The sequence below is a fragment of the Trichomonas vaginalis genome, chromosome IV (genome assembly GCF_026262505.1).
Source record: "Trichomonas vaginalis G3 chromosome IV, whole genome shotgun sequence".
Classification (NCBI taxonomy): Eukaryota; Parabasalia; order Trichomonadida; family Trichomonadidae; genus Trichomonas; species Trichomonas vaginalis.
The window spans coordinates 29,399,881-29,423,617 of NC_067206.1; the positions used below are offsets into that span (position 1 = coordinate 29,399,881).

Below are 23,737 nucleotides of genomic sequence, written 5' to 3' on the forward strand. Positions count from 1 at the left end.
TAGAGGCATAAATTTCACCGGTATAACAAATGCTTCTGGTGCTTTAGCTACATCATACTGTACAGTACAGCTTATGTCATAACCTTTAGCACGAATGTATTTATATCTTCTTTCATTAACATTTTTTGTCTTCGCTTCATCACTTCGTGTTAAATATCCATGGTAGTCCGTTATAATCTGTTCGTCTGAAGTTATATAATGAACATGGTTCTTGTCCGCTTTACTATTTAATGTAGCTTGAAGTTCATTTATATCGGAGATATTGTGTTTATGAGATTTCAAAACTTTGTTCATTGCGTCAAGTTCATTTTTATCTGCTTTACTATTTAATGTAGCTTGAAGTTCATTTATATCGAGATATTGTGTTTATGTTCTTTATCTGCTTTTTCGGCTAATTTCTCTTCTATCTCATTTATTTCAAGTTCATGCCTACCACCACCTCCCGAAGAAGTATTTTTCTTCCAGCTCTTGAAGAACGTCCACTTCGCCATCTTTGGTGTCAATAATGAGACTTTGAGTTAAAACCTTTCCTGTCTTAATGGATGTTTGAAAACTTCTTCTTCACCGTGTTCGGGGTCATGGTCGTCATCATATCTTGTGAAATCAGAGATGTTGTCATACATTAAGCATATCTGTCTCAAAAGTTCTGCTATTTGAAACTGGAAACGAAAGATATACAGAACTTTCATCATCTCCTAAATCAAGTCTGCTTTCTTAAGTATTTCTTGAATGTATGCAATGAGAACAGAGTACCTTGGAAATATTCGAACAATATTTCATTAGCTGTTGGTTTTGGTGGTTCTTCTGGAGTTTCTGTTGTTTCAGTTCTTCTGTTGGAGTTTCTGCATCTCTTGACTTCAATGCTCTTGCTCTCAAAGACCTAAATGTTAGAGCACCAGGTTTTACAAAGGACTTTATAAATGCTTTAATAGTTCCTGGTAAGTTATTGTTAGCATTAAGTAAGTTCCTTATGCTTCCATCATGTACGTCCATAGCACTATGTAAAAAATCTATACTTTTCTTGTAGTCAGCAATAGACTGACTGTGATTTTTTAAAGATTTGTCAATACCTTTAAGCCAATCTTCATGCATATGTCTGATACTGAGCCAAGAATATCATTTGCTTCCTTTAGTGTATTTTGTGCTTCTCGTAAAGTATCCAATCCGTACGTGCATTGTTTGCTATACGTCTTACAGTATCTATTTGACTCCTTGTTTCTTGCATCCAACCAGATAAAGTTTTTAATAGTATCCGAACCATTTGAAATGAAGTTCAAAGCATTTTTAACGTCATCTAAAGCTTCTTCACCAAGTACTGCCCATATCTTTCCGATTTGGTATTGAAGAACTCCATATGAAGCAGCTGTTAAACCAGTATTTTAAGGTCCCATATCCATGATTTAGCAGTTTTTCCATCCTTTCCATCCTTTCCATCCAAACCGTTTTCGCCTTGAGGTCCTTGTAATTCCTTGTATTCCTCTTGAGGTCCGTGTCACCCTTCTCTCCTTTCAGTTCATCTTTATGTTCGTTATAATATTCTAATGTCATAAGGTGTACATCATTATGCTACCAGCAACGCCGAGAATTTGTTTCTCATTCATGACTAAATTCTTTAGGCATTTAATGTTGTCGTCAAATCGAAAGCTCTTTAACATTCAATGAGAACATTCAGTACTTTCACTAATGAGCATCTACTGTAGAATTTATATATTGCACCGTTCCATCATTTATGATGGGAACCTTGCTTGTTGTAATGAATGGGTCATAAGTGTTAAAAGTATCGAAATCAAATGACTTTTTTAGTTTTTCCATCGTCAATGACTAAATCATTGCCTTCAATGGTTAATGTTGAGTTTCATTTACTAGTTCATGTGCTCTTCTTGCTTCATTTGTTTCATACGCATATGCAGCAATAGTCATATTTTAATGAGAATAAAATGTTGTTCTATTTGCAAAGTACAGACCCAAACGAATACGGGACAGTAAAGCTACAAACAAACTTAGGTCTTCAGAATGAAGCGCTTGCTTTCAGAGTTGTTGACTTCAATACTATCGCAACTTTTGTCATAACAGATGAAACAGATTTCATAGAGTTTGAAATAGATGACAAAAGAAGTTTTATAACATTTCCTAACAGAGCAGAGTATAGAATAGATAAAATTGCTGGAGTCATAGATACTCTCATAAATGAAGAAACTATTGACAACATAGATGTCGAACTCTCTTCTGAGGGAACATTGAAGTTCAGTAGCAAGAAAGAGTTCAAGATAACACGAATGAGTCATAGAGTTCAACTTCTTTTAGGAGCATACCATATGACATTTCCTTTGAAAAGTGTTGACAAAACGATTGAGATGAAATCTGTTCCATATGTATGTTATGGTAATTGTTTATACATTGAGTCTAAAATAGCTAATGTCACAGGCATTTCAGGAGTTAATAGTAAAGGTTCAGTAGAATATAAATCCTTCTGTTATGCAGTCAATTCAATGTTCATTCCAAACGTTCCTGTCATAGCAACTCATTTAGGTAAATGGGTTCGCATTAGTCCTCATAATTTGAAAGACATGCAATTCAGACTTGTTGACTTTCAAGGAGAGCCTGTAGAACTGAAGGCACCAGTGCGAATGACTGTTGAAGTTGACTTTTTAGAAAATATTAAATGCAACAGCTTACAAGAGAACTCAGAGCTAAAAATATAAAGTATGAATGTTATGTATTAGGTCATGAACTTTGGTTGTTGCTGTTTGATGAAACAAATGAGTTAGTTATGTCAGTCAAGAGAACAGAAAAATATTGTGTTAGTGAAAACTGCACCAAGTCAATAAGATTAGGTTTGCATTATGAAGATGAGTTCGATACTGTTGAAGAAGTTTTGGATAGATATTACAAATTGCTAACTTGAAATTTTTTGACTGACGGCGCAAAGCGCCAAGATGGGCTCAAAGAGCCCTCCTGACTGCTTTAATTTACTAAAACATATTTCAAACAAAGCTTATAGTCAGTAGATAGTTTTGTATACTCGTTCGAATATTTATACTTAAACTCAACTCCTGTAGTTCCTGGTGTTTCAATGATGCGGATGTTACCTATTTTCATGAATAGTGGAGTTTGACCACAGCATTCGATTTCAGGGTCGAGATAGTCAATGACACTTTGTTTCCCTGTTATTCGTGAATAACATTTTCAAGGTCCTCCTTTGTTAGAATTATTTGGTTCTTACTTATAAGATTTGTCAAAAGCTTCTTATCGTCTTTGAGTAAAATTGTTTGGTATAACTGAAGAAGGTAATGGTCTACGTTATCTGAAGGATTTGTTTGAACATTTGTGTAAGGGTTGTCGTTGGCTTCTCTTGAAAGAATTTGGTCCAGTGGTGGATACTCTAACTTAACATCTGATGTAGCGTTAGCGTTTGAAGCTGAGTTTAAATTCACGGCGCCATGCGCCAAGATGGGCTCTTTGAGCCTCCCGACTTAAGTTCTGGTTCTTTTTCTTTCAAACACTCCGAACTATAGTTCTTTATGACAATATTGTTTGTCGTTCGTGAGTCAACATTTGATGTTGGTTCAATTGGAACATTAACGGCACCAGCTAAGATGGATTTGCTTCTCATTTCATATAGAATAAAACCTTTTATATGTATGAAATGAACAATATACTCGACAAGGGTTTGAATGTAAGCTAACGAATGAAAATATTGTTGAATTCACTGAGACAGGTGCTGTGTATAAAGATGTAGAACTACTGAACAAAAGAGCTAAGGGAAGAAGCAGGAACATGAACAAAGGGTGGAAGCCTATAAAAATTTATGTCAATGATGGCTCAGGAGGTTCAAACATAAAGTATGCAGAAAGTTATAGAGTTTATGCTCTCAAAGGTGAAAAGCCTTCATTTAAGAACAGCTATTCTAACGCATATCCTCAAAAGCTAACGGATGGAGAAGTGGATGATATGAATGACAGCAAAAATATTAACAGAAATGGCGACAGAGATGCATGGAATTTGTTTACCATCAGTCAATTGAAGGTTAAACTTTAAAACAATGTTGGTCGTTCCCATGGAATATTTTTGACTTTAATGGTATTAGTCATGATATGAATCTCAAGGTATGAACGAGGAGAGATGAGAGACTTATATGCTTCCCAAATTTCTTCAAAAGGTAATGTTATACCTGACTGTTTCCAAATGAGTTCAATGTCATAGCGTGAGAAACCTTGAAAGATAACGAAGTCAGTTATGAGACGTTTTATGTTTAAAGCTAAAAAACCTCCATGTTTGCATAAGTATTGCTACAGTTAAATGGTAATGTCTGACTTTAGTAATGATGTTAGCTAATGGTGAGTCTGGTTTTGACACTAAACCTTTTCCGGCGAAGTCGTCACAAACTAATAAAGTGTTTGAAGGATATTTTTTGAAGGGGTATTTTGAAAGTTTTGACAGAATGTAGTTTGTAAGTCGTTTCATATCGTAAACTCCTGAGTACTGACGTAAGTGGTGTTTGTCAATAATTCTTTCCATCTCCTCAGAAGTCTTTTGCATTCCTGACTGTATAAATTCAACGATGGCATAATATTTCCTCTTACGTCGAATGTAACGTTGAAGAAATTCAATGAGTTCACTGTCTGGAACTTTAACGACAGAGGCTTGAACTTTTGACATAAATGTTTTCGCTGTTGAGTCCATAGAGTCTGAAGTTGCTGATATAATGATTTGGTCATAGTAAGAGTCGTTTCCTAAACGCTCTGTTATGAGTATATGACGAATGAGGTTAAATGTCTTACCTGAACCCATCTTTCCACAATAGAAATACACACCATTTGAACAGAATTCATAATCTTTGCTGAAAGGAAGAATAAGAGAAGAGTTAAGTTTGTCTGTAGTTTCATTCATGTCTTCATCTACGTCATGTATTAAATGCTTCATTTTATCTCCATTAAAAATGCAAGTCAGAAATATTCAGAACATAGCACCGAGTCTAACTGACAAGAGTATAAAGATATACTATGAACACGTTATGATGAAACCAACCAAAATTCAAGAAAGTCAGTATACTTATGAATATCCAAGACACTGGGTAGAGTATGTAGGAGGTGAGAAAGCTATTGAAATCAGACAGGTTCGAAGTATTCCAGCAGGAAGGACAATATTATTGAAGAACTTTAATGTTTTGAGGTATAATGATGAAACAAAGAAGCAAGATAGTTTTCCTGTTGCTGTGTATGTGAACTTAGATACAGGAGATGACATGAAAGTTTTTAATACAAAGCTTCAAACGGTAGTGAGAGAACAACTGACTGCGGAAGGGCATCCATTACCTTCAGAAGTTACCATAGCATATAATTTTGAAACAAACTCAATAGATTTTAAAGTCATCTCTGCAAAGAAGTCAGGTTTTACATTTAATGAAGCAGATGTATATTCGAATGAAAACTTCAAAGCTATTGCATGGTTAGATAATGACGATTGCTTTAAGAAAATATTTAAATACAGTGACTCAACGATGTCAATAGATGACCTTCGTGGAATGTTACCATCGACGTTTACAGTTGAAGGTTCAGCAGGATTGCTTACAAGATTGTCAATTGGTGGTATTTGGTCTCGTGAGAACATTGTTATAAAATCCAGTATAAGTGAATTTGCTGAAGAATCTATATTATGTCTTTCAAACTACATGTATTCGCCGCCGAAGCATTATAGTATAACAAACTTTGTCAGTAAGTTTAACATAAGACTTGTCGAACCTTCTTCAATGAAAGATGTTGTGCTACCCAAAGACGGAAAGGATGGACTCATTATTGAGATGATTTTAATTGCATATTAAATGAGCTTGTTCTTGAAGGTCATTCATGATGAAATAACTGTTGTAGAAGATGTTAGCAATTGTTCAGACATTTTGAAGCGTATAGATGATATAAGAAATAAGTTTATGAATGAGAACGTTTATGTTTCATTGACTTTCTCCAGTAACGAGAACTTTTATGAGATAATATTGAAGAGAGATGATTTTAATATGGGGTAAATGGTAGCTTGGGCAGCTTTAGGTGCAATGGGAACAAAAGCATTAGCATTTGGAGCAAAAGCACTTGGAGCTTATGACGCAGTAAATAAAATGAGTGGAGGAAGGGTTTCGAAGACATTAGATGCAAATAAAGGGAAGATTGGAGGCTGGGTTGCAAAGAAGTTAAGATTAAATAAAATAGGGCTCATAAATAAAGCATCCAATTTGGTTGCGACTGAGTCAGAAAATGCTTTAGGAAAGGATGATGAGTTTGCAAAACACGCAAAAGACTTTAATGACCAGATGAAAGGTGAAACAATGCATTTAAATAGATTCGATGGAACTAAAGAAAATGTTTCTTCTCCACCAGCGGTTTATCCATACGGGCCTTATGGAATGTATGGAAACCCTTATGAACGACCATTTGACCCATTGACTGGTGGAAGTAACTGGTATCATTACGGACGAAGAAGAAAGACAGTCAAGTTGGAGACAGACGTGAAGAAACCAACTAAAAAGAAACCAAGGAAGAGAGTTATAAAGCAATGAATTCAACAGGGTAGAAATGAGGGTAGAAATGAGGTTAGATCTACCCTTCTACCCTAAACATTATTTTTGGGCTATGTTTTCATACGTGTGAGGGTGGTGATATCATTAATTTTTAAGTTTATTTTTTTAAGTTTATTTTTATATAAATGACGAAAACTATTGAGATAACAAACTACAACGGTCATGAGTTCAAGAATTTGTTCTTCGTTCCTCGTGAAAATACATTCTATCAGATACGAGGGAGAAAGGGTAAAGTTAGTTTGAGCGTTTATGAAGGAATGAAGAATGGAAAGTTTATACAAGCATACGATACAAACGGTAAACGTGTTTCATTAGCTTTGTCAAAACTTACTAACATTTATTTTGACAGTGATTTTGACCTATATGAAGAAGAAAGTGAGTCAGAAGATTATGAGCTGTTATGTGAAGCACATCAATGGGAGGAGTTGCAATACTTTTGTAAGTGAGAACGTTTATTTTTACATTAGTGAAGTCGTTAGCGAAGTCGTTAGTGAAGTGAAGTGGTTGGCGGCTTTATAAATATTTAAGGTTAAGTTGGTGTTGTCGTTTGTGTTGTAAAATATACGTTAACGGTTTCGTAAAGTGTCAAATTCACATATAATGGGTAAGGAGGCGCGCAGTGCCGCCGTACCCATGATATGTATACTAACTAACGAAACTATCACCGTCAAAAGTTAACGAATTCAATTTCGTCGTTGATGCTTTTATTTCATACACCGCTTTATCGATAGTTTTTGGCTCACCTTCTTTAGAAGCATATGAAACATTAATGAATGAATTATATGTATTCATGAATGAATTAAAATCAATGATTTTCATTAATGACGCCTTTAATGATTCATTTACTGTCGAATCCCTTAAAGTAATTAATGAACTGTCATTTATGAAAGGTACACTGCAAACCGTCGAGTTTGGATCAAATGCTGTAGTTGGTGCAGGAATATTAATGATATAAGTCATTAATCATTAAGTGACGTAAATAATGTTGTCGTTTTGATTTAATTTCTTTAGCATCTGTTATATATGGTAATTTTATTTCTGTAGTTTCTGAATTAAAGATATTCGCTAAAATGTTTTGTAAACTGTTTTGAACAGCTGTGTAAACCGTTGAATCCGGAACTCTTACGATTTCACCATCCTTAATAAAAGGCATTGTACATGACGTAGTGCTTGGGTCAAATCTTTCGGGATTATAATTCAACATATATTCTAACGCTTCATGAACAGACTTATATACTGTTGTGTCGTTCTTCATGACAACTTCACCATTTACAATGAATGGCATAGTGCATGGAGTTAAAATGGGGTCAAACTTTTCATAGTCCTTCCATGTTATGTATTTCTCGGTATTTCCATCACTGATAACAATATATTTGTCAGTAAGTGTGAGAGAGTATTGACCAAAAATATAAACGTTTAGCTCTGTCAGCTTCATACGCATATGCAGCTATACTCATATTTTAATGAGAATAAAATGTTGTTCTATTTGCAAAGTACAGACCAAACGAATACGGGACAGTAAAACTACAAACAAACTTAGGTCTACAGAATGAGCCACTTGCATTCAGAATGGTTGACTTCAATACTATCGCTTCATTCGTTATAACAGATGAAACAGATTTCATGGAGATTGAATAGATGGAAAGAAGCACGAAATAAGATTTCACAATAATGTAGAATATAAGATGGAAACATTAGCTGGAGTGTTAAATGCTCTCATAAATACTACAATAAACAAGGATAACGGAGAAAACTTAATGAATGTTAAACTTATTGCAGGAGTTTTGAAGTTCAGTTATGCGAAAGAGTTTAAGATACCAAGAATGAGTCATAGAGTACAACTTCTTTTGGGAGCATACCATATGACATTTCCTTTGAAAAGTGTTGACAAAACGATTGAGATGAAATCTGTTCCATACGTATGTTATGGCAATTGTTTGTACATTGAGTCAAAAATAGCTAATGTCACAGGTATTTCAGGAGTTAATAGTAAAGGTTCAGTAGAATATAAATCCTTCTGTTATGCAGTCAATTCAATGTTCATTCCAAACGTTCTGTCATAGCAACTCATTTAGGTAAATGGTTCGCATTAGTCCTCATAATTTGAAAGACATGCAATTCAGACTTGTTGACTTTCAAGGAGAGCCTGTAGAACTGAAGGCACCAGTGCGAATGACTGTTGAAGTTGACTTTTTAGAAAATATTAAATGCAACAGCTTACAAGAGAACTCAGAGCTAAAAATATAAAGTATGAATGTTATGTATTAGGTCATGAACTTTGGTTGTTGCTGTTTGATGAAACAAATGAGTTAGTTATGTCAGTCAAGAGAACAGAAAAATATTGTGTTAGTGAAAACTGCACCAAGTCAATAAGATTAGGTTTGCATTATGAAGATGAGTTCGATACTGTGAAGAAGTTTTGGATAGATATTACAAATTGCTTTAATTTACTAAAACATATTTCAAACAAAGCTTATAGTAAGTAGATAGTTTTGTATACTCGTTCGAATATTTATACTTAAACTCAACTCCTGGAGTACCTGGTGTTTCAATGATGCGGATGTTACCTATTTTCATGAATATTGGAGTTTGACCACAGCATTCGATTTCAGGGTCGAGATAGTCAATGACACATTGCTTTCCTGTTATTCGTGATATAATATTTTCAAGGTCCTCCTTTGTTAGAATTATTTGGTTCTTACTTATAAGATTTGTCAAAAGCTTCTTATCGTCTTTGAGTAAAATTGTTTGGTATAACTGAAGAAGGTAATGGTCTACGTTATCTGAAGGATTTGTTTGAACATTTGTGTAAGGGTTGTCGTTGGCTTCTCTTGAAAAAACTTGGTCCAGTGGTGGATACTCTAACTTAACATCTGATGTAGCGTTAGCGTTTGAAGTTGTGTTTAAATTCACCGACTTAAGATCTGGTTCTTTTTCTTTCAAACACTCCGAACTATAGTTCTTTATGACAATATTGTTTGTCGTTCGTGAGTCAACATTTGATGTTGGTTCAATTGGAACATTAACGGCACCAGCTAAGATGGATTTGCTTCTCATTTCATATAGAATAAAAACCTTTTATATGTATGAAATGAACAATATACTCGACAAGGGTTTGAATGTAAAGCTAACGAATGAAAATATTGTTGAATTCACTGAGACAGGAGCTGTGTATAAAGATGTAGAACTACTGAACAAAAGAGCAAAGGAAGAAGCAGGAATATGAACAAAGGGTGGAAGCCTATAAAAATTTATGTCAATGATGGCTCAGGAGGTTCAAACATAAAGTATGCAGAAAGTTATAGAGTTTATGCTCTCAAAGGTGAAAAGCCTTCATTTAAGAACAGCTATTCTAACGCATATCCTCAAAAGTTAACGGATGGAGAAGTGGATGATATGAATGACAGCAAAAATATTAACAGAAATGGCGACAGAGATGCATGGAATTTGTTTTACCATCAGTCAATTGAAGGTTAAGCTTTAAAATAATGTTGGTCGTTCCATGGAATATTTTTGACTTTAATGGTATTAGTCATGATATGAATCTCAAGGTATGAACGAGGAGAGATGAGAGACTTATATGCTTCCCAAATTTCTTCAAAAGGTAATGTTATACTGACTGTTTCCAAATGAGTTCAATGTCATAGCGTGAGAAACCTTGAAAGATAACGAAGTCAGTTATGAGACGTTTTATGTTTAAAGCTAAAAACCTCCATGTTTGCATAAGTATTGCTACAGTTAAGTGTAATGTCTGACTTTAGTAATGATGTTAGCTAATGGTGAGTCTGGTTTTGAAACTAAACCTTTTCCGGCGAAGTCGTCGCAAACTAACAAAGTATTTGAAGGATATTTTTTGAAGGGTATTTTGAAAGTTTTGATAGAATGTAGTTTGTAAGTCGTTTCATATCGTAAACTCCTGAGTATTGACGTAAGTGGTGTTTGTCAATAATTCTTTCCATCTCCTCAGAAGTCTTTTGCATTCCTGACTGTATAAATTCAACGATGGCATAATATTTCCTCTTACGTCGAATGTAACGTTGAAGAAATTCAATGAGTTCGCTATCTGGAACTTTAACGACAGAGGCTTGAACTTTTGACATAAATGTTTTCGCTGTTGAGTCCATAGAGTCTGAAGTTGCTGATATAATGATTTGGTCATAATATGGATCTTGACCTAAACGCTCTGTTATGAGTATATGACGAATGAGGTTAAATGTCTTACCTGAACCCATCTTTCCACAATAGAAATACACACCATTTGAACAGAATTCATAATCTTTGCTGAAAGGAAGAATAAGAGAAGAGTTAAGTTTGTCTGTAGTTTCATTCATGTCTTCATCTACGTCATGTATTAAATGCTTCATTTTATCTCCATTAAAAAATGCAAGTCAGAAATATTCAGAACATAGCACCGAGTCTAACTGACAAGAGTATAAAGATATACTATGAAACACGTTATGATGAAACCAACCAAAATTCAAGAAAGTCAGTATACTTATGAATATCCAAGACACTGGGTAGAGTATGTAGGAGGTGAGAAAGCTATTGAAATCAGACAGGTTCGAAGTATTCCAGCAGGAAGGACAATATTATTGAAGAACTTAATGTTTTGAGGTATAATGATGAAACAAAGAAGCAAGATAGTTTTCCTGTTGCTGTGTATGTGAACTTAGATACAGGAGATGACATGAAAGTTTTAATACAAAGCTTCAAACGGTAGTGAGAGAACAACTGACTGCGGAAGGGCATCCATTACCTTCAGAAGTTACCATAGCATATAATTTTGAAACAACTCAATAGATTTTAAAGTCATCTCTGCAAAGAAGTCAGGTTTTACATTTAATGAAGCAGATGTATATTCGAATGAAAACTTCAAAGCTATTGCATGGTTAGATAATGACGATTGCTTTAAGAAAATATTTAAATACAGTGACTCAACGATGTCAATAGATGACCTTCGTGGAATGTTTACCATCGACGTTTACAGTTGAAGGTTCAGCAGGATTGCTTACAAGATTGTCAATTGGTGGTATTTGGTCTCGTGAGAACATTGTTATAAAATCCAGTATAAGTGAATTTGCTGAAGAATCTATATTATGTCTTTCAAACTACATGTATTCGCCGCCGAAGCATTATAGTATAACAAACTTTGTCAGTAAGTTTAACATAAGACTTGTCGAACCTTCTTCAATGAAAGATGTTGTGCTACCCAAAGACGGAAAGGATGGACTCATTATTGAGATGATTTTAATTGCATATTAAATGAGCTTGTTCTGAAGGTCATTCATGATGAAATAACTGTTGTAGAAGATGTTAGCAATTGTTCAGACATTTTGAAGCGTATAGATGATATAAGAAATAAGTTTATGAATGAGAACGTTTATGTTTCATTGACTTTCTCCAGTAACGAGAACTTTTATGAGATAATATTGAAGAGAGATGATTTTAATATGGGGTAAATGGTAGCTTGGGCAGCTTTAGGTGCAATGGGAACAAAAGCATTAGCATTTGGAGCAAAAGCACTTGGAGCTTATGACGCAGTAAATAAAATGAGTGGAGGAAGGGTTTCGAAGACATTAGATGCAAATAAAGGAAGATTGGAGGCTGGGTTGCAAAGAAGTTAAGATTAAATAAAATAGGGCTCATAAATAAAGCATCCAATTTGGTTGCGACTGAGTCAGAAAATGCTTTAGGAAAGGATGATGAGTTTGCAAAACACGCAAAAGACTTTAATGACCAGATGAAAGGTGAAACAATGCATTTAAATAGATTCGATGGAACTAAAGAAAATGTTTCTTCTCCACCAGCGGTTTATCCATACGGGCCTTATGGAATGTATGGAAACCCTTATGAACGACCATTTGACCCATTGACTGGTGGAAGTAACTGGTATCATTACGGACGAAGAAGAAAGACAGTCAAGTTGGAGACAGACGTGAAGAAACCAACTAAAAAGAAACCAAGGAAGAGAGTTATAAAGCAATGAATTCAACAGGGTAGAAATGAGGGTAGAAATGAGGTTAGATCTACCCTTCTACCCTAAACATTATTTTTGGGCTATGTTTTCATACGTGTGAGGGTGGTGATATCATTAATTTTTAAGTTTATTTTTTAAGTTTATTTTTATATAAATGACGAAAACTATTGAGATAACAAACTACAACGGTCATGAGTTCAAGAATTTGTTCTTCGTTCCTCGTGAAAATACATTCTATCAGATACGAGGGAGAAAGGGTAAAGTTAGTTTGAGCGTTTATGAAGGAATGAAGAATGGAAAGTTTATACAAGCATACGATACAAACGGTAAACGTGTTTCATTAGCTTTGTCAAAACTTACTAACATTTATTTTGACAGTGATTTTGACCTATATGAAGAAGAAAGTGAGTCAGAAGATTATGAGCTTTATGTGAAGCACATCAATGGGAGGAGTTGCAATACTTTTGTAAGTGAGAACGTTTATTTTTACATTAGTGAAGTCGTTAGCGAAGTCGTTAGTGAAGTGAAGTGGTTGGCGGCTTTATAAATATTTAAGGTTAAGTTGGTGTTGTCGTTTGTGTTGTAAAATATACGTTAACGGTTTCGTAAAGTGTCAAATTCACATATAATGGGTAAGGAGGCGCGCAGTGCCGCCGTACCCATGATATGTATACTAACTAACGAAACTATCACCGTCAAAAGTTAACGAATTCAATTTCGTCGTTGATGCTTTTATTTCATACACCGCTTTATCGATAGTTTTTGGCTCACCTTCTTTAGAAGCATATGAAACATTAATGAATGAATTATATGTATTCATGAATGAATTAAAATCAATGATTTTCATTAATGACGCCTTTAATGATTCATTTACTGTCGAATCCCTTAAAGTAATTAATGAACTGTCATTTATGAAAGGTACACTGCAAACCGTCGAGTTTGGATCAAATGCTGTAGTTGGTGCAGGAATATTAATGATATAAGTCATTAAATCATTAAGTGACGTAAATAATGTTGTCGTTTTTGATTTAATTTCTTTAGCATCTGTTATATATGGTAATTTTATTTCTGTAGTTTCTGAATTAAAGATATTCGCTAAAATGTTTTTGTAAACTGTTTTGAACAGCTGTGTAAACGTTGAATCCGGAACTCTTACGATTTCACCATCCTTAATAAAAGGCATTGTACATGACGTAGTGCTTGGGTCAAATCTTTCGGGATTATAATTCAACATATATTCTAACGCTTCATGAACAGACTTATATACTGTTGTGTCGTTCTTCATGACAACTTCACCATTTACAATGAATGGCATAGTGCATGGAGTTAAAATGGGGTCAAACTTTTCATAGTCCTTCCATGTTATGTATTTCTCGGTATTTCCATCACTGATAACAATATATTTGTCAGTAAGTGTGAGAGAGTATTGACCAAATATAACGTTTAGCTCTGTCAGCTTCATACGCATATGCAGCTATACTCATATTTTAATGAGAATAAAATGTTGTTCTATTTGCAAAGTACAGACCCAAACGAATACGGGACAGTAAAACTAAAACAAACTTAGGTCTACAGAATGAGCCACTTGCATTCAGAATGGTTGACTTCAATACTATCGCTTCATTCGTTATAACAGATGAAACAGATTTCATGGAGATTGAAATAGATGGAAAGAAGCACGAAATAAGATTTCACAATAATGTAGAATATAAGATGGAAACATTAGCTGGAGTTAAATGCTCTCATAAATACTACAATAAACAAGGATAACGGAGAAAACTTAATGAATGTTAAACTTATTGCAGGAGTTTTGAAGTTCAGTTATGCGAAAGAGTTTAAGATACCAAGAATGAGTCATAGAGTACAACTTCTTTTGGGAGCATACCATATGACATTTCCTTTGAAAAGTGTTGACAAAACGATTGAGATGAAATCTGTTCCATACGTATGTTATGGCAATTGTTTGTACATTGAGTCAAAAATAGCTAATGTCACAGGTATTTCAGGAGTTAATAGTAAAGGTTCAGTAGAATATAAATCCTTCTGTTATGCAGTCAATTCAATGTTCATTCCAAACGTTCCTGTCATAGCAACTCATTTAGGTAAATGGGTTCGCATTAGTCCTCATAATTTGAAAGACATGCAATTCAGACTTGTTGACTTTCAAGGAGAGCCTGTAGAACTGAAGGCACCAGTGCGAATGACTGTTGAAGTTGACTTTTTAGAAAATATTAAATGCAACAGCTTACAAGAGAACTCAGAGCTAAAAATATAAAGTATGAATGTTATGTATTAGGTCATGAACTTTGGTTGTTGCTGTTTGATGAAACAAATGAGTTAGTTATGTCAGTCAAGAGAACAGAAAAATATTGTGTTAGTGAAAACTGCACCAAGTCAATAAGATTAGGTTTGCATTATGAAGATGAGTTCGATACTGTTGAAGAAGTTTTGGATAGATATTACAAATTGCTTTAATTTACTAAAACATATTTCAAACAAAGCTTATAGTAAGTAGATAGTTTTGTATACTCGTTCGAATATTTATACTTAAACTCAACTCCTGGAGTACCTGGTGTTTCAATGATGCGGATGTTACCTATTTTCATGAATATTGGAGTTTGACCACAGCATTCGATTTCAGGGTCGAGATAGTCAATGACACATTGCTTTCCTGTTATTCGTGATATAATATTTTCAAGGTCCTCCTTTGTTAGAATTATTTGGTTCTTACTTATAAGAGATTGTCAAAAGCTTCTTATCGTCTTTGAGTAAAATTGTTTGGTATAACTGAAGAAGGTAATGGTCTACGTTATCTGAAGGATTTGTTTGAACATTTGTGTAAGGGTTGTCGTTGGCTTCTCTTGAAAGAACTTGGTCCAGTGGTGGATACTCTAACTTAACATCTGATGTAGCGTTAGCGTTTGAAGTTGTGTTTAAATTCAACCGACTTAAGATCTGGTTCTTTTTCTTTCAAACACTCCGAACTATAGTTCTTTATGACAATATTGTTTGTCGTTCGTGAGTCAACATTTGATGTTGGTTCAATTGGAACATTAACGGCACCAGCTAAGATGGATTTGCTTCTCATTTCATATAGAATAAAAACCTTTTATATGTATGAAATGAACAATATACTCGACAAGGGTTTGAATGTAAAGCTAACGAATGAAAATATTGTTGAATTCACTGAGACAGGAGCTGTGTATAAAGATGTAGAACTACTGAACAAAAGAGCAAAGGGAAGAAGCAGGAATATGAACAAAGGGTGGAAGCCTATAAAAATTTATGTCAATGATGGCTCAGGAGGTTCAAACATAAAGTATGCAGAAAGTTATAGAGTTTATGCTCTCAAAGGTGAAAAGCCTTCATTTAAGAACAGCTATTCTAACGCATATCCTCAAAAGTTAACGGATGGAGAAGTGGATGATATGAATGACAGCAAAAATATTAACAGAAATGGCGACAGAGATGCATGGAATTTGTTTACCATCAGTCAATTGAAGGTTAAGCTTTAAAATAATGTTGGTCGTTCCCATGGAATATTTTTGACTTTAATGGTATTAGTCATGATATGAATCTCAAGGTATGAACGAGGAGAGATGAGAGACTTATATGCTTCCCAAATTTCTTCAAAAGGTAATGTTATACCTGACTGTTTCCAAATGAGTTCAATGTCATAGCGTGAGAAACCTTGAAAGATAACGAAGTCAGTTATGAGACGTTTTATGTTTAAAGCTAAAAACCTCCATGTTTGCATAAGTATTGCTACAGTTAAGTGGTAATGTCTGACTTTAGTAATGATGTTAGCTAATGGTGAGTCTGGTTTTGAAACTAAACCTTTTCCGGCGAAGTCGTCGCAAACTAACAAAGTATTTGAAGGATATTTTTTGAAGGGGTATTTTGAAAGTTTTGATAGAATGTAGTTTGTAAGTCGTTTCATATCGTAAACTCCTGAGTATTGACGTAAGTGGTGTTTGTCAATAATTCTTTCCATCTCCTCAGAAGTCTTTTGCATTCCTGACTGTATAAATTCAACGATGGCATAATATTTCCTCTTACGTCGAATGTAACGTTGAAGAAATTCAATGAGTTCGCTATCTGGAACTTTAACGACAGAGGCTTGAACTTTTGACATAAATGTTTTCGCTGTTGAGTCCATAGAGTCTGAAGTTGCTGATATAATGATTTGGTCATAATATGGATCTTGACCTAAACGCTCTGTTATGAGTATATGACGAATGAGGTTAAATGTCTTACCTGAACCCATCTTTCCACAATAGAAATACACACCATTTGAACAGAATTCATAATCTTTGCTGAAAGGAAGAATAAGAGAAGAGTTAAGTTTGTCTGTAGTTTCATTCATGTCTTCATCTACGTCATGTATTAAATGCTTCATTTTATCTCCATTAAAAATGCAAGTCAGAAATATTCAGAACATAGCACCGAGTCTAACTGACAAGAGTATAAAGATATACTATGAACACGTTATGATGAAACCAACCAAAATTCAAGAAAGTCAGTATACTTATGAATATCCAAGACACTGGGTAGAGTATGTAGGAGGTGAGAAAGCTATTGAAATCAGACAGGTTCGAAGTATTCCAGCAGGAAGGACAATATTATTGAAGAACTTTAATGTTTTGAGGTATAATGATGAAACAAAGAAGCAAGATAGTTTTCCTGTTGCTGTGTATGTGAACTTAGATACAGGAGATGACATGAAAGTTTTTAATACAAAGCTTCAAACGGTAGTGAGAGAACAACTGACTGCGGAAGGGCATCCATTACCTTCAGAAGTTACCATAGCATATAATTTTGAAACAAACTCAATAGATTTTAAAGTCATCTCTGCAAAGAAGTCAGGTTTTACATTTAATGAAGCAGATGTATATTCGAATGAAAACTTCAAAGCTATTGCATGGTTAGATAATGACGATTGCTTTAAGAAAATATTTAAATACAGTGACTCAACGATGTCAATAGATGACCTTCGTGGAATGTTACCATCGACGTTTACAGTTGAAGGTTCAGCAGGATTGCTTACAAGATTGTCAATTGGTGGTATTTGGTCTCGTGAGAACATTGTTATAAAATCCAGTATAAGTGAATTTGCTGAAGAATCTATATTATGTCTTTCAAACTACATGTATTCGCCGCCGAAGCATTATAGTATAACAAACTTTGTCAGTAAGTTTAACATAAGACTTGTCGAACCTTCTTCAATGAAAGATGTTGTGCTACCCAAAGACGGAAAGGATGGACTCATTATTGAGATGATTTTAATTGCATATTAAATGAGCTTGTTCTTAAAGGTCGTTCATGATGAAATAACTGTTGTAGAAGATGTTAGCAATTGTTCAGACATTTTGAAGCGAATAGATGAGATAAGAAAGAAGTTAGATAGACCGCAAAGCAGTGAGGGTGAAGCCCGTGAGAATGTTTATGTTTCATTGACTTTCTCCAGTAACGAGAACTTTTATGAGATAATATTGAAGAGAGATGATTTTAATATGGTGTAAATGGTAGCTTGGGCAGCTTTAGGTGCAATGGGAACAAAAGCATTAGCATTTGGAGCAAAAGCACTTGGAGCTTATGACGCAGTAAATAAAATGAGTGGAGGAAGGGTTTCGAAGACATTAGATGCAAATAAAGGGAAGATTGGAGGCTGGGTTGCAAAGAAGTTAAGATTAAATAAAATAGGGCTCATAAATAAAGCATCCAATTTGGTTGCGACTGAGTCAGAAAATGCTTTAGGAAAGGATGATGAGTTTGCAAAACACGCAAAAGACTTTAATGACCAGATGAAAGGTGAAACAATGCATTTAAATAGAGTCGATGGAACTAAAGAAAATGTTTCTTCTCCACCAGCGGGTTATCCATACGGACCTTATGGAATGTATGGAAACCCTTATGAACGACCATTTGACCCATTGACTGGTGGAAGTAATTGGTATCATTATGGACGAAGAAGAAAGACAGTCAAGTTGGAGACAGACGTGAAGAAACCAACTAAAAAGAAACCAAGGAAGAGAGTTATAAAGCAATGAATTCAACAGGGTAGAAATGAGGTTAGAAATCGGGTTAGATCTCACCACTTCACCTAAATTTATTTTTGTGCTATGTTTTCATACGTGTGAGGGTGGTGATATCATTTATTTTTATTTTATTTTTTTAAAATTATTTTTATTTTATTTGGATGTAATGACAGAACAAAAGCAACTCATACAAATCAAAACATATAACAAACATACATTTAAACATTTATTCTTCCTTCCTGAGCATAACATGTTCTTTCAAATACATCCGAGACCAGTTGACTTTTCATTGACTGTTTATAAAGATAGAAATAGTTATATCATTAAACCATACGATGATGAAGGTAAGTTATGTAAATTGTACGTTAAGAAGTTAGAGAAAGTTTATGGCTTCAAGTATGACTACAATAGGGTTAACACTGATGATGAAGATATTGAGGAAAATTTATGAGAACATTAGTGAAGTTGTTAGTGAGAACGATAGTGAGAACGTTTATTTTTTACATTAGTGAGTTTGTTAGTGAAGTGGTTGGCGGCTTTGTAAATATTTAAGGTTAAGTTAGTTTTTGCGTTCATGTTGTAAAATATACGTTAACGGTTTTGTAAAGTGTCAAATTCACAAGTATTGGGTAAGGTGGAACGCAGTGCCACCATACCCAAGACTTGTATACTAACTATTATTGGGTTATAATCTTCCGACTCAAAAACCTCTGGCGCCATATAAATGATTGTTCCTTTGAAAAGATCACAAGTATATTGATCATCATAAACTGAAGAAAGTCCGAAATCGCCAATTTTTAAACGACCATATTTATCAACCAAGAAGTTTGCAGGCTTGATGTCGCAATGAGCAATATTTTTACTGTGGCATGCGCATACTGATTGGACAACCTCTTTAGAATACTTGAGAAGCTCTTCTTTTGAAAACAATTTTTGCTGTTTCATGACTCTCTCAAGATCTGAAGGGCAATATTCCATTAACATATATACATAGTTTTGAAATTTATAATAATTGTACAGTGCCACAATGTTTGGATCATATATAGCCTTCAAACAATTAACTTCAGCTTCATTAAATAATTTTTCGGGGATTTTTTTCATTGCGAAATAACTTTGGTAATGATCTGAATGAACAAGATAGACAAGTCCATATCCGCCCTTTGCTATTGTTTCTGTATATGTTAATCCAAGATTTTCGAAAAAAAACAACTTCATCAGAATCCATTATTCAAATAATTGATAATTATAAAAATCAGAAAATATAATTTAATTAATACTAATTAGTATATTATTTTGCGATATATTAAAGTTTGAATGTATTGAAAATCCATATTGAAAAAATTGAATAATCAAATAATATAGAGTTGAAAAGTTAAAATAATTAAATTACAACAAGCAATGAGACTAATGTTTTGATTTTCATTCAAAAGAAGAATGTCAAATATGTATAAAAATTTTTAGTTATTTTTCATACATGAGCCATTGTATACATAAATTATTTTCTTTACATTATATTTAAATTTTTGACGGGATTTCAAATTAATTGACAATATTACAAATTATGCTATCTTAAGATATTTTGTAAAAATGTAATATCGTACCGAAGTATTCAATTTTTTTTCAAGTAAAAAACGACAACACTTCTATTGTTTTACTAAATTTTGTATTAATCATTAACTATACATTATTGTATATATGAAATCCAACTTTTTTGATTTAAATTTTCTTCTTCAAAAAATTTCCAGCTTAATAATAAAAATGAAATCAATTGATAATAAAATCTTAATATATAATTAATATTAAACATATAATTTAATTAACAAACATAAAATATCAAATATATTATAAATCAAACTTGGCTTCTGATTTGTTCAAATGAAGTCTCATGCATTTGAAATTTGTAAGCGATGAAATCTGCTCAATACCGAAAGCGGATCTTCTCTTTGGAATCATAGGCTTAACAATCATCAAATGGCCACGTGAGATTGATAATGGTATCAACCCTTGTTGCTGCATTTGATTTTGGAAATATGGAAGTTCAAGTAATTCGTTAACAGTACAATGCATGGAAACGTCTTTTGTCAAGCAGCATCTGACAACCTCTCTTAGATCTGGATCCTTGATTCTGAAATCCTGATACTCACCTTTTATGATTAAATCTGGGATTTTATCTAAATCTTTGTCAACAAAAGGATAATGATGTGTTGCAATATAATATATTGTAACACCTAAGGACCATATATCTGCTGAGAATGGGTCATAATCGGTTTTGGAGAATATCTCTGGGGCCATAAATAATTTTGTTCCTTTAAATAAACAGCACTTGCATTCATTTTCATAGCATGAAGAAAGACCAAAGTCGGAGATCTTAATTCTGTCATATTGATCAATCAGGAAATTTGCGGGTTTTATGTCTGAATGAGCGATATGTCTATCGTGGCAAGCCTTAACAGCAAGGACTGTATCATGTACAACCTTGAAAAGTTCTTCTGGTGTTGTCATTTTCTTATGCTTGTAAATCTTATCGAGGTCATTTTTACATAACTCCATTAAAAGATAGATAAAACCGCCAAAGTTGTATACTTGATAGAGTCTAACAATTCTTGGATCATCAATGGCCTTAAGGCACTCAATTTCTGACTGGGAGAACATCTTTTCTGGAATTTTCTATAATGCGAAATTGCTCTTGTATTTAGCTGAAATAACTTCATATACAACGCCATAGCCGCCTTGAGCAATGATTCCTAGATATGATATTCCTTGCTCTCGGAAGAAATCTATCTCTGCTTGATTCATATATCCTTTTAAAATAAATTTCAGCTCTATCAATTTTTGATAAGAAACGTAAGTTTTTAAAAACTGTTGTTATGTCTATAGATTCGTGTTTATATAAATTATATAATAATTTCCATTTCAACAGAAAAAGAATGGTCATATGAACATTTTGTATGAGTTTAGAATTTTGAATATTCGGTATTTCAATTATGTTAAGGAATAGTATCCTTAATTGACCTGATGGTGATCTTATTTTCAAAAAGTCCTAAATTATTATGCCTGTGTGTAAACTTTTGATCTCACAAAAAAGAATAACAGATCATTTATAAATTGAAATTTAAAAAATAAATATATGTATGGGGCGATATTTATTTAAATAGTTACTTTCAGATTATATATTGAAAATAAAATTTGAAGATAATATTTGTAAAAGATTGATACTAGTATTTAGCCTCATGAACTTTTCAAATGTTCTCTCTCAAATATTTGAAAGCTTTCAAAAATATGAACATTAAATTATATCAGTTGTTAGAAGGTGTGTTTATTTCCTGTTTTTCCCTCTGAAACATCTGAAAAAAAATTGGGAAAATGAATTTATTCCCTCCTTTATTACACATTACTACATTTCCTTTGAGTTATTTAATTTATTCAATCCTATTGAAAATTGTGTGATGTATTCCTATTGCTTCATAAACTGAACCCTTGATTAATAGCTATTTTTTCATGTGCCTATCTAAATTGAATATTTTTGGAAGTCCTCAAAAATTATTGTATCAACTATTCAATCAAAAATGTAAATACACGATATCGGATTTCCGTCTGTTGTTTTCATGATTGCCTATCTTCAAAAATTATCTCACTTCAATGTAAATTATTGATATGGATTTATTTGTCTGAGTTTTTTGATTATATTTAAGGCTTATTGAGAATGTTTAAAAAGAAATAATTATTAGTTGAATATGGTTTGAAAGAAAGTGTATACATACATTATTTAAAAAAAAACATATTATAAATAAATATATTAAACATAATCGATAGAAATTAGTCCGCATAAATCTTCTTTTTGGGCGGTATTTTGGGAATTTGTGGTAATTTGAAATCTTTCTGCCATTGAATTAGATGTTCTCTTCTAGCCTCCATTTCTGATGAGCTTGTTGAATGATCTTCTCCTTCTTCTTCGTCATTTACTCTATATAAATCTTCAGCTTCCTTATTATCATACATTACCTGCATTGAATTTCTCAGCCTGGAACTCCAACCAAAATATGCATAAACTGCAAAGAGGCCTATTTCAATTATGAAATACAGAATTACCTGCCATAAATGTGTCATTTCCATGAATGACCAAATAGATGACATAATTACCAAAAGAAAACCAACATTGTGTAGTCTCATAAACTTATTGAGCATTTGTATTTTTCTGAATGTTGGTGTAGAGGCCGGATTTATTCCTGCTTGATCTATTAAAATTATATGGGCATTTAATCTGAGAAGAGCTTCTCTTGTATTTCTCCACTCCATTACAACAAAAAACAGGTATGCAATAACAAAAGCAGCTAAAACAAAGTATATTGTTATAGGTTTTGTTAAAGTTAAGAAAATTAGTGTGAGTGTCAAAAACATCGAGGCTAAAAAGTTAATAAGCATTACAGTCCATGGTAACTTCTCGTCAACTAAAGATACACCAGTCGATATTGTAATGAAGAAGAATAAATAAATAAATATTCTGAAAAAATATACTAAGTATGCTGACAGATGAAGGGAACGATTATACTTTTTGTTTGTTCTCGAAAGAAGGGCAGTATATACAATGGAAATGATCAAATTTCCCGTATTTGATAAAATGAAGTAATTGTTAAGTGTCATTTTAAGTGACAGATGCTTTAATTTGTTTATTGCCCACATTACGAAAATTACTACGAAGCATGCAATTTGAGCGTATGAAAAGTATAAAGCGTAAAGTTCATATTTTGTAAGATAACCCCATTTATTATGAATAACAAAGTACCCATCATATATAACTGAATCTGATGAAATTGGGTCTGCATATGCATAAAAATCGCCAGCTTTTTGAATATCAAAAGCAAATGGCAAACTATCCACTGTTAAATTTAAAACGAGTGATTTTTTAAAGTCATCTGAAGTATTTAATGACAATGTATATCCTACATATGTGCTTTGTGTCGAAATATATAAATATAATGGTTCGAAGTCATCAACGGACTGAAATATAACATCTGTTGGATTTTTTATTTCTAACGATGCTAGGTATCCTAATACTTTAGCTGATGAAACTAAGTAAGAAAATAAAATCAACATTTAAATAAAAAGTGACATAAGATTTTCAAGATGAAATTTTAAAAAGTATGCAATAATGTA

The 23,737-nt window shown here is 33.3% G+C and overlaps 10 protein-coding genes and 4 pseudogenes across 14 annotated transcripts, besides 3 other annotated features; 7 read left to right on the top strand and 7 right to left on the bottom strand.

Moving 5' to 3' along the window:
• Positions 1–19,259: part of a mobile genetic element that runs on past the window's edge.
• On the bottom strand, positions 2,965–3,613 carry TVAGG3_0190300 (annotated as a pseudogene). Its single transcript has one exon. A coding segment is annotated over exon 1 (649 nt).
• On the top strand, positions 3,706–4,038 carry TVAGG3_0190310 (uncharacterized protein; the record flags this gene model as incomplete). Its single annotated transcript, XM_051225947.1, has 1 exon — positions 3,706–4,038. A coding segment is annotated over one exon (333 nt), but the record flags the coding sequence as incomplete, so codon positions are not given.
• TVAGG3_0190320 (uncharacterized protein) lies at positions 4,426–4,890 on the bottom strand (the record flags this gene model as incomplete). The annotated part of the gene is made up of 1 exon (XM_051225948.1): positions 4,426–4,890. A coding segment is annotated over one exon (465 nt), but the record flags the coding sequence as incomplete, so codon positions are not given.
• On the top strand, positions 5,246–5,821 carry TVAGG3_0190330 (uncharacterized protein; the record flags this gene model as incomplete). Its single annotated transcript, XM_001295030.2, has 1 exon — positions 5,246–5,821. One exon carries the CDS (start codon positions 5,246–5,248, stop codon positions 5,819–5,821), a length of 576 nt encoding a protein of 191 aa, XP_001295031.2.
• Positions 6,020–6,547, top strand: TVAGG3_0190340 (protein of unknown function, DUF4107 family; the record flags this gene model as incomplete). The annotated part of the gene is made up of 1 exon (XM_001295029.1): positions 6,020–6,547. The coding sequence occupies one exon, from the start codon at positions 6,020–6,022 to the stop codon at positions 6,545–6,547; it is 528 nt and encodes a 175-aa protein (XP_001295030.1).
• Positions 6,522–6,693: a terminal%2Cinverted (terminal inverted repeat of Maverick-1B transposon ID:TVAGG3_0190350).
• On the top strand, positions 6,694–7,014 carry TVAGG3_0190360 (uncharacterized protein; the record flags this gene model as incomplete). The annotated part of the gene is made up of 1 exon (XM_001295028.1): positions 6,694–7,014. One exon carries the CDS (start codon positions 6,694–6,696, stop codon positions 7,012–7,014), a length of 321 nt encoding a protein of 106 aa, XP_001295029.1.
• On the bottom strand, positions 7,214–8,025 carry TVAGG3_0190370 (annotated as a pseudogene). The gene has a single exon. A coding segment is annotated over exon 1 (812 nt).
• Positions 9,014–9,350, bottom strand: TVAGG3_0190380 (annotated as a pseudogene). The gene has a single exon. A coding segment is annotated over exon 1 (337 nt).
• TVAGG3_0190390 (uncharacterized protein) lies at positions 14,329–14,820 on the top strand (the record flags this gene model as incomplete). The annotated part of the gene is made up of 1 exon (XM_051225949.1): positions 14,329–14,820. The coding sequence occupies one exon, from the start codon at positions 14,329–14,331 to the stop codon at positions 14,818–14,820; it is 492 nt and encodes a 163-aa protein (XP_051110935.1).
• Positions 15,017–15,633, bottom strand: TVAGG3_0190400 (annotated as a pseudogene). Its single transcript has one exon. A coding segment is annotated over exon 1 (617 nt).
• On the bottom strand, positions 16,057–16,911 carry TVAGG3_0190410 (protein of unknown function, DUF4106 family; the record flags this gene model as incomplete). Its single annotated transcript, XM_051225950.1, has 1 exon — positions 16,057–16,911. One exon carries the CDS (start codon positions 16,909–16,911, stop codon positions 16,057–16,059), a length of 855 nt encoding a protein of 284 aa, XP_051110936.1.
• TVAGG3_0190420 (uncharacterized protein) lies at positions 17,522–17,842 on the top strand (the record flags this gene model as incomplete). Its single annotated transcript, XM_051225951.1, has 1 exon — positions 17,522–17,842. One exon carries the CDS (start codon positions 17,522–17,524, stop codon positions 17,840–17,842), a length of 321 nt encoding a protein of 106 aa, XP_051110937.1.
• TVAGG3_0190430 (protein of unknown function, DUF4107 family) lies at positions 18,068–18,595 on the top strand (the record flags this gene model as incomplete). Its single annotated transcript, XM_001296665.2, has 1 exon — positions 18,068–18,595. One exon carries the CDS (start codon positions 18,068–18,070, stop codon positions 18,593–18,595), a length of 528 nt encoding a protein of 175 aa, XP_001296666.2.
• Positions 18,596–19,259: a terminal%2Cinverted (terminal inverted repeat of Maverick-1C transposon ID:TVAGG3_0190180).
• A 1,166-nt stretch (positions 19,260–20,425) lies between these two features.
• TVAGG3_0190440 (protein serine/threonine kinase protein) lies at positions 20,426–21,388 on the bottom strand (the record flags this gene model as incomplete). Its single annotated transcript, XM_001296667.2, has 1 exon — positions 20,426–21,235. One exon carries the CDS (start codon positions 21,233–21,235, stop codon positions 20,426–20,428), a length of 810 nt encoding a protein of 269 aa, XP_001296668.1.
• Between the last annotated feature and the right edge of the window lie 2,349 nt (positions 21,389–23,737).